The 14,997-nt window shown below is 38.1% G+C and overlaps 2 protein-coding genes across 7 annotated transcripts in view; one reads left to right on the top strand and one right to left on the bottom strand.

Moving 5' to 3' along the window:
- Window positions 1–7,219, top strand: part of FAM210A (family with sequence similarity 210 member A) — a 57,998-nt gene extending 50,779 nt beyond the window's left edge. The window contains exon 4 of the mRNA XM_075529896.1: window positions 5,124–7,219. Coding sequence (XP_075386011.1) covers window positions 5,124–5,207 — 84 coding nt within the window. The 3' untranslated portion in view covers window positions 5,208–7,219. The remainder of the gene's footprint in view (window positions 1–5,123) is intronic.
- The window catches only part of CEP192 (centrosomal protein 192), a 141,997-nt gene continuing 130,432 nt past the window's right edge, over window positions 3,433–14,997 (bottom strand). For 4 of the 6 annotated variants that reach the window (XM_075529886.1, XM_075529889.1, XM_075529887.1 and 1 more), the window contains 5 exons: window positions 10,937–11,056; window positions 10,616–10,731; window positions 7,037–7,166; window positions 6,519–6,577; window positions 3,433–3,818 (listed from right to left, as the gene is read on the bottom strand). In XM_075529886.1, coding sequence (XP_075386001.1) covers window positions 3,671–3,818; window positions 6,519–6,577; window positions 7,037–7,166; window positions 10,616–10,731; window positions 10,937–11,056 — 573 coding nt within the window. In that variant the 3' untranslated portion in view covers window positions 3,433–3,670. The remainder of the gene's footprint in view (window positions 3,819–6,518; window positions 6,578–7,036; window positions 7,167–10,615; window positions 10,732–10,936; window positions 11,057–14,997) is intronic. The other 2 variants (XM_075529890.1, XM_075529892.1) reach the window with 1 other exon arrangement.

Raw genomic sequence — 14,997 nt, 5'->3', positions numbered from 1 at the left:
GTATATATACTTTGATAATTTACATTTTCTGCTGGGCCACCTTTATTTCGTATCACGGGTGGTGAATTACTTAATATGATTCATCTAGCTAAAGTATCTCCCACCAAATGACTTTTTCCTGCCTGGGTCTACGAAAAGGTTGGGTAAGATACTGGTAAAATTCACCTGTAATTATGCACATATAAAATGAGCCCTCTGAGGAGAATCTCATTACCGGTAATAGCCAGGAAGACAGTGTATCATTGGAACCAAAGATTCCTGCACAGTGAACTTCCTGGTTCCGGGGGACAGCTCTGACATCAGAAAAGCTGACCCAGGAACCCGCACATGCAACAAAGTGGACTTCCCAGCCCACAAAGCAAGTGAAATTAGGTGTTTGGGGGCAGGATGATGGCTTGTGAAGTAGGATGCTGTTGGGTACTTAATTGGGGGAACTGAGCTTGCTGAACCAGAGCTTGAGCTGAATGTTTTTAGGTTGAGGCTTACAGAGGATTATGCCCTTTGGCCATTTATTAGCAACCTTGAAAAAACTGTGACATGTCCTGATGAACAATTTTACCCTGAGCATTTCTCATTGACATTACGACCTGTTAAGTTCCTTAATAAACCCTTTAATCATGAATTTTGTCTGCAAGTTCTGTGTAATCATTAAAATGGCTATTTAAACCTAGATATAAGTAGTATGCTACTTAAGACAACACAGGGATGGGCACAAATAGGGAATCTCTTCTAGTTCGCCGTCTTCCAAATGTCTTGGCAAACTAGTGAGTGCAGCACTTCATCCACTAGTTGAAACATTTCAGTTGGCATTCCGCCACTTCATGGAGTCTGGTTTGTCACCAATGCCATTACAGCTGCTCAGACTTACTTCAATACCTTTGGTACTTAACCTTTACAGGATGCTACCTCGTGACATGGCAGGATGACCAATTCTTTTTGTTACAGTGACGCTATATATTCCTTCCATTTTCTTTTGATGCTTCCTGCATGGTTCATTATTTTGCCTATTGAATCCTTCAGCGTTTTAACGGATTTCTAACATCATCTCATTATGATATACTGTCTTCTCAAGCTGCCCTTTGAAAATTTCTATTCAGCTTTTTTTTTTCTCATAATTTTGCTCTTCATTTGAGAGCAAGTTTCAAAACCTTCTGACACGCATTCCAGTCTTTTCTCTTTAATGGCTTTTTCCCCCTACATATAAGATGTACTTATGTCACCTCAAAACTTTGTTCATTAATGTTCAATGCATCTAATCTTCTTGGGGTGTTTCTAAATTCATGTGGGATTCATGTCACATTTGGGGTTGTGGTCTTTAACTTTTCTTCAGTTTCCGCCTGAACCCACAGACAAACAATTACAATTCATGGTCTGTACCCTGGTCAACCCCTACACTCTTCCCACAGATGTAGTCTATTTGAGTCCTATGTATTCCACTTGGCATGGTCTACCTGTATAATGGCCAGTTACGTTGTTCAAAAGTCTTTGCTTTTGCAAAATTCTAACATGTAATCTCCAGCCTTGTTTCTATCACAAGGCTATATTTTCCAACTACTGATGCTTCCCTTTTTAATTTTCACATTCCAATTATCAATGCATTTTGATTGCATGTTTGATCAATTTCAGACTTTAAAATTGGTAGAGTTCTTCAATTTCTTCATCACTAGCATTCATGGTTAGTTGTAAATTTGAATAATTCTATTAACTGGACTTTCTTAAAGAAGTGTACAGACAACACTGTTTTAAAAAAAGATTTTGAAATGTTCTTTTTGATAAAATGAATGTGACGTGTCAGTCTGGCACTCTTGGGTATGTCATTTCTCGCATAATAAATGATTGACTCAAATTAGCCAGATGATTATTTCTGACTTCTAATTTCCTGAGATTCATACTTAGTGGATCTGTTCCAATTTTGAGTAGTACCCCATTAGCAGATAAGACCCCCAAAGCTTTATTCCATTAAGGTCATTAAGACCAACTCTACTATGCATACTGTTCTGATTGTCTTCCCACCTGAGGAGTTCATTTTCCAGCACTCTATCCGACAATGGTCAGCTGCTATTTATAAGGTTTTGTCAGTGACTAGTTGCTCAGATGCTAATTCCTTCTTCCTGGTTTTGATTTTGGTTGGTCTGGAAGCTCTGCGGAAGCTCATTCTCCATGGATTTTGGAATATTTGCAGTGTCGGTGGCATAGCTTTTTGGCATCACAGCAACACAAGCCATCACAGTATGGCAAATTGACAGTGAGTAGTGGGGGCTTCTTTGTTTAGCTTTTATTAGAAAGCATATACAGGCAACTGGTAAGAAACTGTGTGCTGAGAGTAGGGGTGGTGGATAGAAGTGTTGAGGCCTTCCCAAGATATTACTGGAAGATGTGAAAACTAATTGTCTGGGACTTTTAAGTCTTCTAGTTCATCAGTGAACAGAAGGAAGCATGTAGTGAGTGGGGCACAGAGGACTGACTACAGGGGGGTCAGTCACAATGAACCTCCAGGCACTGTAGAGAGAGTAATGAAAATGCGGGGTAAAGTTTCTTCTAACACAGGGCTTCTACTTTAGGGAGAGGAGGTGACACATGCAAACACCACTAGATTATAGGCTGCATTGCAAAGAAACAGTGTATTTTGTTCAGAACAGCTCAGGTGTATCTAGGTTAAGTCCCTTGGTGGTGCAAATGCTTAAACAATTATTAATCAAATCATTGTCCGTTTGAACCTGTCCATGTAGTGGTGAGGATAAAGAAATCCAAAACTGGGGTTCGGGCTGTGTTACTGGAAGATTAGAGGTACTATCTATTGAGGGCGGAGAATTGGGGAACACATTAGCCGTTGATAGGGAATCAGTTTGAAATGCCAAGTCAATAATACAGTGGTAATGTCCAGTTGGACATTTGAGTCTGGAAGTCAAAATAAAGGTTAAGACTACATACAGAAGCAGAGTCGTTTTTAAAATTAATTTTGTTTGTTGAACCCTCTTTCTGACCTCTAAGAATGAGGTAACTGCAAAAAGCTCATGGAAATAATCCATTATCTTCCATTTTTTTCTCCATGAGCTTTTTGAAGACCCCTTGTGTACCAGAGTGCCCTGGTGGTATAGACAGTCCTGTTCTCTAAGCCAAGCCAGCAAGCACCGGCTTGGAAAGAGCCCATTCCGGAGGGCCTTCTGGAGTGGTGGAAAGGGATAGCTTTAATTACATTTAATTATCATTTTGGAGGGGATTATATAAAGTAAGCTTTCCTTTCTACTCTGGACAGGTAAATAAATGACAGAAACAATAGAAAAAGAATTTCGTAGGAGAAAGAAAATGTAATAATAGAGAAGTCGCCTCAGAACAGACCAAAAAGCTTGGAATAATTAGCAGAATAAAATGATATTCTAATTACAATATGCATCATATGAAAAAGACAAGATAAATTGAAAATTCCATTTATTTCTGGATAAACCACATTAAAAAACAAGTGCCATATTTATTGAGAATATCATAATCAATGTGAAAATAGAACTCTTTCCTCCATGAACATTGTAGACTAGACACATGATACTCTAGTGAAGTCTTCAGAATCAACTTCTCAAAACAAAAAAATCTATAGTTAACATCAAATCTATCATACAAAATATGTACAGAGCATAATTTCTTTTTAAAAGCAAGTTACCAAAGTACAATTTACCTAGTTTACACAATTTTTATCAAGAGCTTCACCAATTAGTCGAACAGCAACACTCTTGCCTTCATGTGATTGAATGACTAGCAAAGCTTCGAAGGTGCCTGCCGACTGGGGCTTGAACTGCACCGGCACATTGATGTAGTGCTGGGCTCTGTGAGAGAAAGCAGAGTGTCAGCAGCCCAGCGCCGGCTTACCCCGGAAGCTAACAGCTCCACATGAACAGTGCTCTGGCACCAGGGGGTTTGGGATCACAAAATCCCGTCACGTTAAATTCAGTGTTATGTATGTTTTTTATTATTTCTTGGATGCTATTAATAGTAGAGCCCTGTTGGCGAAAGTAGGTACAGGTAGGGTAGTTAATCCCTAGGTCAGCATTTTTAAAACCACCAGCCACCCTGAGGGAGAAAGACAAGGCTTTCTACCCCCGGAAGGAGTTACATTGTTGGAAACCCACAGGGGCAGTTCTAACATGTCCTATATGGTCTTTATGAGTCAGAATTGACTCAATGGCATTGAGTTTGTTTTTACTTAATAAGAAACTGGCACAAGGGTGAAAAATCTAGTTCAAACAGTAATGCATATGTATTTCTATCAAATAAAAACAGGAAAATATTAATTAAGTCTGGAGTTACTGTGTATGCACCCCTTGCCCTTTTATTGTCTACAAAAACAGGCAGCTCGCTACCTAAAAAGTCAGCACAACACCCTTATCATTCCACTCCATTTAACTCAGGCAACATACTGTCTTCCTATATTGAAAACTATTAGTCCCTTTCCTAGCAACAGGGCTATGTGTTAAGTGTTCCAAAATTCTTATGAAATTTTATCTCAAAACTTGAACATTTATATTCAGTTTCTATAGAGGTATGTAATAAATAAATGGTCTGAGTTTAAAACTATTAATTGGGGGAAGGGTTGCTTTTGTCTATAAAACTTTTTAAAAAGCTTTAAAATATATCTTAGTTAACATGGTGATCCAGACTGTTACATTTTGTGATGACACAAACTTCATAGTATTATGTTAACTTTTTAGGACACATACCAGTACACTGGGCTAGGTATCTGGAAAACAGTTTAATTATTTCAAACCTTTCCCTGGATTTAAAGAACACATTCTCTTCTTTCGTTTTAATTTTTAAAGTCTTGGTTATTTCTCCAAATGCCTTATATCTTATTTTCCCATGTCAAAGCTAAGTACCTTTAAAAAAATAAATAAATCTAGCCCTATGACTAATTATAATTTTCCTCTTTATGCTAATGTTTCAACACTAAGAACTTAGTATAATTTTTAATCTGAAAGGTTCTGTAAGGTCGGAATTATTAAAACTAATAACATGTCTCAAGGTGGGATCAGTAGATTCCATTACAAATTTCAATATGGACTGTTTAATATTTATCTGAGAAAGTACTTTAAAACATATTATGATAGACCTGTATGTTGGCTTTAAATTTTCAGATACTTGGAGCAAAACTGGAATGCATACTTTGGACTTGTCATCAGGAGGGAACAATTCCTAGAGAAGGGTATCATGATTGGTAAAGCAGAAGGTCAACCAAAAAGAAGACGACCTTCAGGAATTGGCACCATGGCTACAAAATGGGCCCAAACACAGCAAGGAATGTGAAGATGTTGCAGGATTAGATAGTGTTTTATTCTGTTGTTCAGAGTAGCTATTATGAGAGCTGACTCAATGACATCCAGTAACATGGAACAATACCAGCAAGATGTACTATGATTAATAATTGCTTTTCTCTCTCTCACTCACTCACACACACACAGAAATAGATATGATAAATACAGTGGAGAGAGTCAGTGACTAATTATATCGCAAAGGAACAGAAGAGTAAAACTATATTCACAGAACAAAAATGGAATGACTGGGCACTATTCTGATAGACTACTAACTGCTCTCCACAATTCTCTTTTGTCACTAACACGATCATCTTTGTTGTATAAATGAGTAAAGTGAGGCTTAGAAAGATACATTAATTGTTTGTATTTTACATTGTGTGCTGTTAGGCCAGTTTCCTAGGAGGCAAAAGAAGTGCTTAACTCATACAGCTGTTTTAGAGAACACTAATGGGGAAGGGAAGGGCTTGTAGGAGAGAGAAGCATTGAGGAGGAAGGGAACCAAGTGAAGGGATAGTCCTCAACCTAAGGGGATATGTGCAAATTCACTGGCCTTAGGAACTTAGTAAGGCGGTCCCAGGCTGTTTGCTCCAGTCTACGATCTAAAAGAATATCTTACAATAACTAAAAGGGCTAAGGGCTCAAAGATAAAGTTAAAATTATTCCCCAAAATTAAGTCCTATATATGCCTATTAAATTCTAAATACTAGTGAAAATCTAGTTTGAGATTTCAACTTAAATGTACATCATGTGTGTGAAAAATTAGCAAGAACAATAAAAAATATCAAAGCTCTGGCTGAAGAACAAAACAGAGCATGTGAAGAATGACAACTGGCAATTATCCCCGTGTAAATTTTCCCAATCTGGGAAAGATTCTGTTGTAATTATTTAAATCCTTGAGTACCAAAGAAAGTAACTTTTAATTCCAAATCACAAAATAATGAGGGCTTTATACATTTATATGGAAAGAAAAACCTGGGTATTAAGAACATTAACACCCAAAACTATGTTAGATTTTTGGACTGCTCCATGTGAAAGTAACTTGCACATAATCGGGATACATTTGCCAGTAGGCTCTGTGTCTTTGGTGCTGGTGATGAAGATAGAGGAGGTGTGTAGAGGGAGATCCTTATGACCTAATCCCCAAGAGAAATCTCTACAGCCTGAAATCAAAAGTTATGAACTACTATTGGAGATCATTTTTACTTAAGAAAAACTTACCTCAAAGAATATTTTGAATGTTTGATGTAGAATGGCTCTCTGGGACTTACAAACTTCAACTAAAATTTAATAAGACACACTTTATGAAGTTATTCAGGTAAGTTATGTTAGTATATATGAAATACGCACTACTTATTTAACGATGCATTTTATAAATTTAGCCCAACAACATTAGGTAAGATACTCATGTGCTGAAGATACATTTAAGGAAATTTTAATATGAACATATTGTAGTTTTGATCAGAGTAAATGCCATTCAGAAAAATTCTGGCATGAAAGAAAGATTGCTAAAAATTAACATGGAAAAATTAATGATTTATAAATAATCCTCTATTAAAGGAGGAGGATGAAAATCCTCGAGTTTCTTTGTAAATACAGTATTTTAAGGCATTTTAAATTAATCCATGATTACAACTTAAAACAAGTTATAATCAGAAAACAAGTTTTTAATAAGGAAAATATTCAATATTCAGGTGAGTATACATTTTTCAAAACCCATAGTAACATTTCCAACTTACCAAATGTGTAATAAATGAATTATTTCGCAAAGTGACTTTTACTGTTCTTGACTCCCCAACTGTAGTTGGCAGAAACTTATATACATCCTCTGGGGCATAAACTCCACGACAAGTTAGGTCACTCTGCCTGCTTTGGAAGATAGATTTAAAAGTGAACTATTACAAAAAAAATTTTTTAAGTGAACTATCAATTTAAACTATTTTGTGTAATAAATCATTAAAGGCTTCTTTAACTTGTCTGGTTTTTCACAACTTAGTTTAAAATATCATTTTGTAGGTTTTTAATTATTGTGAACTGGGTGAAGGTCTATAGAGTAGATTATTAGTTTTACATTCACAATTCAAAGATTTTGTTTCACCTCAGTCATTTCAATCCTCTCAGTATAACATTACTTATTCCACTTTTGCCCTATGGGTACTATATCTCCTTGTTAACCCTTCTGAGCGTTTTCCTTGAATTAACGCTTATTCTTAAAGAGTTGACTATTCTAAAGTGTGCATACCTCACTAATGTTATTATTGTTCTCTACAGACCTGGTGAATGTTTGGGTGAAACTGAGTCACAGGAGCAAGTTCTGTTCCAGATCAGAAAAGTAAGGGCCATTGTCTTTGGGGTCCTACCAGTTTCTATACAACCAGGAAACCTGTGCTCTTTTATGATTTGAGTTTTGGTCCATATTTTCCTTCCACTCCTCTAATGTGATCTTTTTCAGAGCAGGTGGTAGTGAGAGTTGGGTTTAGTTCTTCAGGTCTCAGAGTTGAAGAGACTGGGTGGTGTTTGCTTGGTCCACTGGGCTAATCATTTCCATCCACCTTTTTTGTTTTCATCACTCATTTCCCTGGGTGGGCTTGTACCTCACAGGGTCACTAACGACCCCATTCACTACTCAACCCATATGAGATATTGAACATTGTTTTTGTGAATGATGTCATACTATTGACCTTGGTGTTCCCTAACACTGAGTCCCCAGGCCCAGCAACATATTCTCTCAAAGTGTTTGGTTAACTCTGTCCCCTGTAAGCCTCAAATATATAGTTGCAGCAAAGGTAAATCACATATACAAATATCCTGTCAAACATATATTTATAGGTATATACCCACTCTCTCATCAATACCTGTTCAGCCTGTGTAAAAATAATTCTGTGATGGTAACTAATCTAGTTTATATGGAGATATACTGAAGAATGTAGAAATGACATTACCAAAGAGGCTGGGTACACCATACCACAAGAGAAGAAACAACTATACCCCGTAAACCCCCTTTTCCTTAGTCTAGGCTGTATTGAAAATGGTCACCTCAGTTTAGCTCTTTCTGCCTGGACCCCTCACACTGTAATTTATGCTGTTCTTAATTTTCATGGGAACACAGATTGCTCTGAGACCTGAAGCATTTGATGGTAGTGACACTTTTTCCTGCTTGGGCCTTCTTTTAGCTGCCCATCAATCTGACCTCTAATGATGTTCCATCAGGTCTCACCTAGACCCCACCAACACTGGACACACTTTCCCGGTGACACTTTCTCTTAAGCCACCTCATTCTATTGCTGGATTCAGTGATTTGAATTCACACAAAATGACTCCCAGATTTCTATGTTAGCTCAGATTTACTCTATGGACAATACTTATTTAACTAATGCACAAGTATCTCCTATTTCTCTGGTTCTTGCAAAGATTCTTCACAAACAAAAAACCTAAGTCCATGCTCTTTCCCCCAAAACCAATCCTTCCTTTGTATTTTCTATTTCAGGGAGGATACCTAGGAGTCAATTTTGACAACCCTTTTCTCTCACATCCCTTTAATCCAACCCAGTACTAAACCCTTCCAAATTGTCTTTTTATTTCTACAAACTTCTCACATCTATGTTTTGTCCTTCTCCTTTAAAAATTCCTTAGCCCTGGGTGACTCAAAAATAGGCTTCTACCTTGTTTTGTCATATTTACTTTCACCTCCATGTTACCAGTCCATCTACACCCAGGAAGAGTGTTTTTAAATACTCAAATCTGACCGTATCACACAACGGCTTCCAGTGACTCTTAAGATATATAGCCTAATCCTTATCCTGAAATACAAGGCCCTGCTTGGTCTGGACTCTGCCCACCAATTTCGCCAGCCTCAAGCATTCTACTCTCCTTTCTCACTTGCTATGCTCTGCGCCTAAGTCCTACACACAAACAGTCCATGAAAGCTCTTCCACAGAGCACTGATCAAGCTCCTCTGTATGTTTTCCCTGAAGACTGCACTATTTCTCTTTAGCACTTTTCACAGTTTATCAGGAAAGATTTTAGTGTGGCTTTTAGATGAGGCTTTCTATTCCCATAAAGAGTTACCGTCTTGGAAACCCACAGGGGCAGTTCTACCCTGCCTTACAAAGTCACCATGAGCTGGAGTGCACTTGGTGGCATTGAGTTTAGATTAATGTAGCTCCTTCTCTAAGAGAGTCAAAACTACTCTGACTCTACCTGCTCTTTGACCTCTAGAATCTGGAAGAAGCATTCACCATCTAGAGATGAATGAATGAATGAATGAATCGTATGGACAAAGTGTGTGCTATGAAAAAATACTTTTAAAAGCGATTCTAATTTCTTCCAAAATACTACTTCCAGTCTAGTTGGTCCTCAGAACCTAAGGGTTCCTTCAACCATGAGTGAATCCCACCAACCAAAGATAGAAAATATTTCAAAATTAGAAATAGCAATGAATAGGTTTAATGGAACCAGTTGTTAAAGGGAAGCATAGATCAATTTACATAAAACTGAAGTTTTATTAGGTATTACGGGTAATTGAGATGATTTTAAAGTATGTAAGTTATATGCAAATACTCTGCCATTTTATTTAAGGGACATGAGCATCTTTGGATTTTGGTATCCATAGGAGGCAGTCCTGGAGCCAATCCCCTGTGGGTACCTCAGAACAACTGTATTCCAACAAATGACCAGATTTATATTAAATTCAGCAAGGATTTCAATAGCAGTGGGTTTGCTTTTTGGATTTTAACTGAGTAGCCCCAAACTCAAATATCAATTGTAAAACATACAGTTTGAGATTTCATATAATGGAATACTCAACACTAAATGTATGTATATGTATATATATATATATACACACACACACACACACTCAACACATTTAGTGAAAAAAATTATACTAAACAAAAAAAGACCAGAAAGTACATACGTGTATGAAAATTAAGCAAAACTAATCTATAGTGATACAAACTGAATAGAACAGAATGAACACTGGCATAAAGATAGAGGGCTTCCTATAGAGAGATGCATGTAGGATGGGAGAAACTGCAAAGTCAGCAGTTCTAAACCAGTAGCCGCTTTAAGGGAGAAAGATGGGGCTTTTTGCTCCCATAAAGAGTTAAAGTCTTGGAAACTCACAGGGGCAGTTCTCACTGTCCTAAAGGGGAGGGGGAGGGAGGAAGAGCTACAAGCCAGCATTGACTCGATGGCAGTAAATCTGTTTTGTTTGGGGGGAGGAGACACCATGTAAAATCATTGAGCATTTCATTGAATATAATTATACATCAATAAAATATTGGGGAAAATTAATAAGAATGAGAAAAATAGCATACCCAGATATACGTCCAGAAACTTCAGCTTGTCTTCGGGGCTTAGTAAAATTATCTGTCTTAATGAGGGTGTTTGTGGAAATGCATACACTTTCAGGCTTACTTTCTCCTTTGATACTCTGTACAGACAAATCATAGGGGAAAAAATAATAATTACTCCTAGAAAATCTATGGACATTTATCCACTTGAAAGATATTGTTTCCTGGCAAATTTTTCAAAATGAGATTTAAATGATTTTTAACTTGCTGCATCAAAAGCAGTGTACCAGTGTGACACAATTGTTTTAACATATTACAGTGATTAGATTTGAGGGCAACACTCACCTGACCAGAGAGCTGGAATCTGAGTGTGTGCTTCATATGGGAGTCTTTCAGAGGATGACACTCAACATCCCAAAATTGGGCATAATTCCCTTCATCTCTAGGCAAAAATGTGATGGAGACCTACAAAACACAGATCCAGTGACTCTAGACAGTGAACCTTACATGCATATACTTTTATCACCAATTCAAGGATTTGGCATTAAAAAAGGAACAAATTAAGGAATTAATTCTTCTACCTGGCTCGCTTAGCCACTAAGTGAAAAGGAATCAAAATGATTCCATTGTCTTGTAGATATGGTGAATGGTAAATTTCTCTATAAAATATTCCTCAAAATGTATAGTAAATATAGCTTTGTTTTGCTTCCCTGAGAGCAAAAAGATACTAGTGTTGTCCCGAGAAATATCAAAATGAGAAGAGTCCCGCTCCAGAAACACAGGACAGGCCTTGCTGGATTGCCAGGTTTAGGATGCCTTCTCCTGGCCATGTGATCGAGAACAAACCTACTGCCACTGAGTCTAGCATCCAGAGGTCTAGAAAACAATCATTCACAGTTGGACTTGCACTCAACCATGAAATAAGAAAGAAACTGATAAGCAATATTGTGATAAATTACAGTTTTGGGACTGATTCCAGGATGCCAGTCAGGACTGATAGCTCCTGTCACATGTCACACAGCTCAGTTAGTATACAACCTGCACATACACAACCAAAGAAGCTCCCATTCGTTACTGTTTTTCCTTTAAAAGAAAAATTCTGTTGTCTTTCGGTCAACTGTAAACCATAGTGACACTTGGAGGTCAGGGTATAACTGCTGCGTCAGTCTTCTACAGCTGTCGTCTTTATGGAAGTAGATTGCCACGTCTTTTCCCCAAAAAGTAGCTGGTGGTTTTGAACCACGAACCATAAACAATGAAACCAGCAAATAAGTACTTAAGAATGTTGGGAGAATGGAGGCAAAAGGAGGCTACCAGAGGTAGGATAAAAAAAGATGTGGCTTGACACAATTGTTTAAGACAAAATTTTGGGGGGTACATAAGCAAATGTGAAAAAAGTTGATGGTGCCTGGCTATTAGAAGATATAGCATCTGGGGTCTTAAAGGTTGGAAGTTAAACAAGTGGCCAGCTAGCAGGGAAGCAACAAAGCCCGCAAACCAGCCTGTGTGATCACGAGGTGTTGATTGATGGAAGTAGGTATCAAGCATCAGAAGACCCAAAACAAACAACTGAATTGATAGTAACAATAGGGGTCAGAGTGGAGACCCAAAGCCCATCTATCGACAATTAGACATCCCCTCACAGAAGGGTCACAAGGAAGGGATGAGCCAGACATGGTGCTGTATCACACCAACAAAGCACACACATTCTTCTAGTTCTTTAAAGCGTCTCTTTAATGTTTATCCCCCACCCACCCCCACACACACTATCATGACCTCAGACTACCTCACAAATCCTACTAGACTGGTGCATGTACACTGGTACAATTAGGAGCTCTCGACACACGGAATCCAGGACAGATAAACCCCTCAGGAACAGAAGTGAGAGTAGTGATACCATGAAGGTAGAGGCAGGTAGGGGGAGAAGAGGGAGAAAGGGAAACAGATGGCAATGACCAACTTAAAGCACGCGCGCACACGGAGACAGACAACATAAACATGGGTATAGGGAGATAGCAGACAGTGTAAGATATGAAAATAATCATTTATAATTTATCAAGGGGTTCTCTAGTTTCAGGGCGGTAAAAGAAGGCTGGAGGAATTACAAATATTACTTCATGGTATACAACAGTCATTAATACTCGTTTAATTTTTTTATCAAACTGGCAGTTGTTTCACAAAATCATAGCATACATCTTTGGTTTTTAGAAATTCATTGTCACTAAACAATTTTTTATTCCTTTGGGGTCACTGTTATATATAAGGATTAGTCATTGCAATAAAACCAAGAAACCCTTATTAAATAAAATTATCAAAATGTGAAGCTATTCTTTCTCCATGCAGCCACTGTCTAAATCTATACAATGCTGAAAGAGGTGTTTCCAACTTTCTGGTACTTACTCAAAGAGCTCTGTGCTCTTTGATTTACATCATACAAAAAGAGCAGTTAGTTTTGGCATCTGAGTTCAAATTCTGTTGCTTTGTCAGTGTTCTTTGAGCTTAGTTTGTGGAACAAAAGAGAAGTCTGGGTAGGGTAAAGGGATAAGATAAAGGCTGCTAAGCTGTAGGGTAGGTAGGGAAGATTTTCCAAAATAATTCTCCTTTGCTACCATCACCAATGAACAAGTACACTGTTGAATGAAAAAAAATTCCTTAGCACAACTTTCCTGATCTTTTTCTCACCAATGCAGTTTTTAATTTTCTTGAAACAGTATAACCTGCAAAAGCTGGAGCCTATTTAAAGCAGAAACCTGTTGTAAAAGAAAAAAAATTCCAATAAGAGAGAGCAGTAGAAAAGCTGTAAAACTAGACTCCTCTGGTGAAGGCAAAAAATGTTCAAGGTGTGGGAAAACAGGCAGTCCTGTCAGTTCTAGCTCTTATAGGTTTTACAGTGCATACAATTGGATATTACTCAGCAACTCCCACCCCCAGAGGTACAGACACATGCTTCAGCATGGATGGATCTTGAAAGCACGTGCTCAATGAAAGACTCCAGTCACAAAAGACAACTCTTTGTGATAAATTTATATGACAGGTCTAGCTGTAATAGGCAAATCTTTTAGCTGTGCTTGGGCTAAATGGAATGGAGACTATTAATGTGTATGGGAGTTAATTTTGGACGATGAAAATGTTATAACATTTGATTGTCATGATGTCTACACAATTCTGTGAATGTATGTAAGTGAAATGAAACTAAAAAGAATGAGTGTGTGGTGTAAGGCTGATTGTTTCCCTGGGAACTTCGCATTTTCATACAATACTTACATAGAATATAAACTCCATGAAGTCATTGATTTTAGGGACTAATTACTATAGATCATGGATTGAGCTAATTAGCTATATTGAAGGAACAATCTTTAACTAGTTAATTCTAGGCTTAGTTGTTGAATTAACTTGGGGGATTTAGAGGACCAGCAACACATATTATTCTGGAACCATTTAGGAAAGGCAGCACCATGATTGCTACGTGAGAAAGTCAGAAAGTATCGCCTTAAGGGTTCCGGTTAATACATACATGGATCTAATCAAATGGAACACATTTGAGCAAGTCTTCGTGATCAGTGGATGGCTGCAGACACCGTCATTCACTGTAATACATTGGCATGAATTTACAAAAAGGCAGGGCTTGTTGGGGCTTCCATCAGTGACTGCTTAGGGGATCTGAGGGCCATTTGATTCAAGACAGGTCAGCTCAGAAGGTTATTAACTGTTTCTGTGATTCAAAGAGATAACTCTTCTCAGGGGACACTCTGTGCTCTGATTCCTAACAGAATATACATTTACTACTTTGAAAAAATAGTGGTAGGGTTGTGTGGTTTAGGAGGTGGGGTGTACACTGCACGTTAGGCTCCCATTTGGTATTTTGCACAAATGTACACCCCCCAAAAATACAATAATAAACTAATACTTAGTCAAAGTAAAAAATATATACCCTTTTAGGAATCAGAGCAGAGCGTGTTTAGTGAAAGCGCTGCTGCTAGCAGTTTGGAAAGCAGGTAAGAGCAGCAGTGGCCAAACAGTCCAGTTTTGCAAAAGCTGTCCCCGCACATCAAGGCCCATAGGAATCCAGATAGCACCCTCCCCACAGCCAAGGTGCTCAAAAGGAAGGGTCAGTTCAGCGGGAGGGGTGGTGAAGGAGGAGCCCAAGAAAGGCTCAGAGGTTGTCAATGAAACGTACAAAAGTGAAGATGAAGCCAAAAAAGCCAGGAGGAAAGGATAAATTCAGATAAAAAGGGGAAGGGGGAGCAAAGGGAAAACAGGCTGACACAGCTAACCAAGAAACTGAAGAAGACTTGTCTGCTGCAGAAATGGAGAAACGAAAAACATGAAAAGTCCAGCCTCTGATGAAGTAGGAGAAAAAGAAGCCAAGTCTAATTAATGTTTATCTACCATGTCTTATCAGTGAG

The sequence above is a fragment of the Tenrec ecaudatus genome, chromosome 13 (assembly GCF_050624435.1).
Source record: "Tenrec ecaudatus isolate mTenEca1 chromosome 13, mTenEca1.hap1, whole genome shotgun sequence".
NCBI classification, from domain to species: Eukaryota; Metazoa; Chordata; class Mammalia; order Afrosoricida; family Tenrecidae; genus Tenrec; species Tenrec ecaudatus.
Note: the sequence above shows the minus strand (reverse complement) of the source record. Positions and strands in the feature narration are given on the sequence as shown.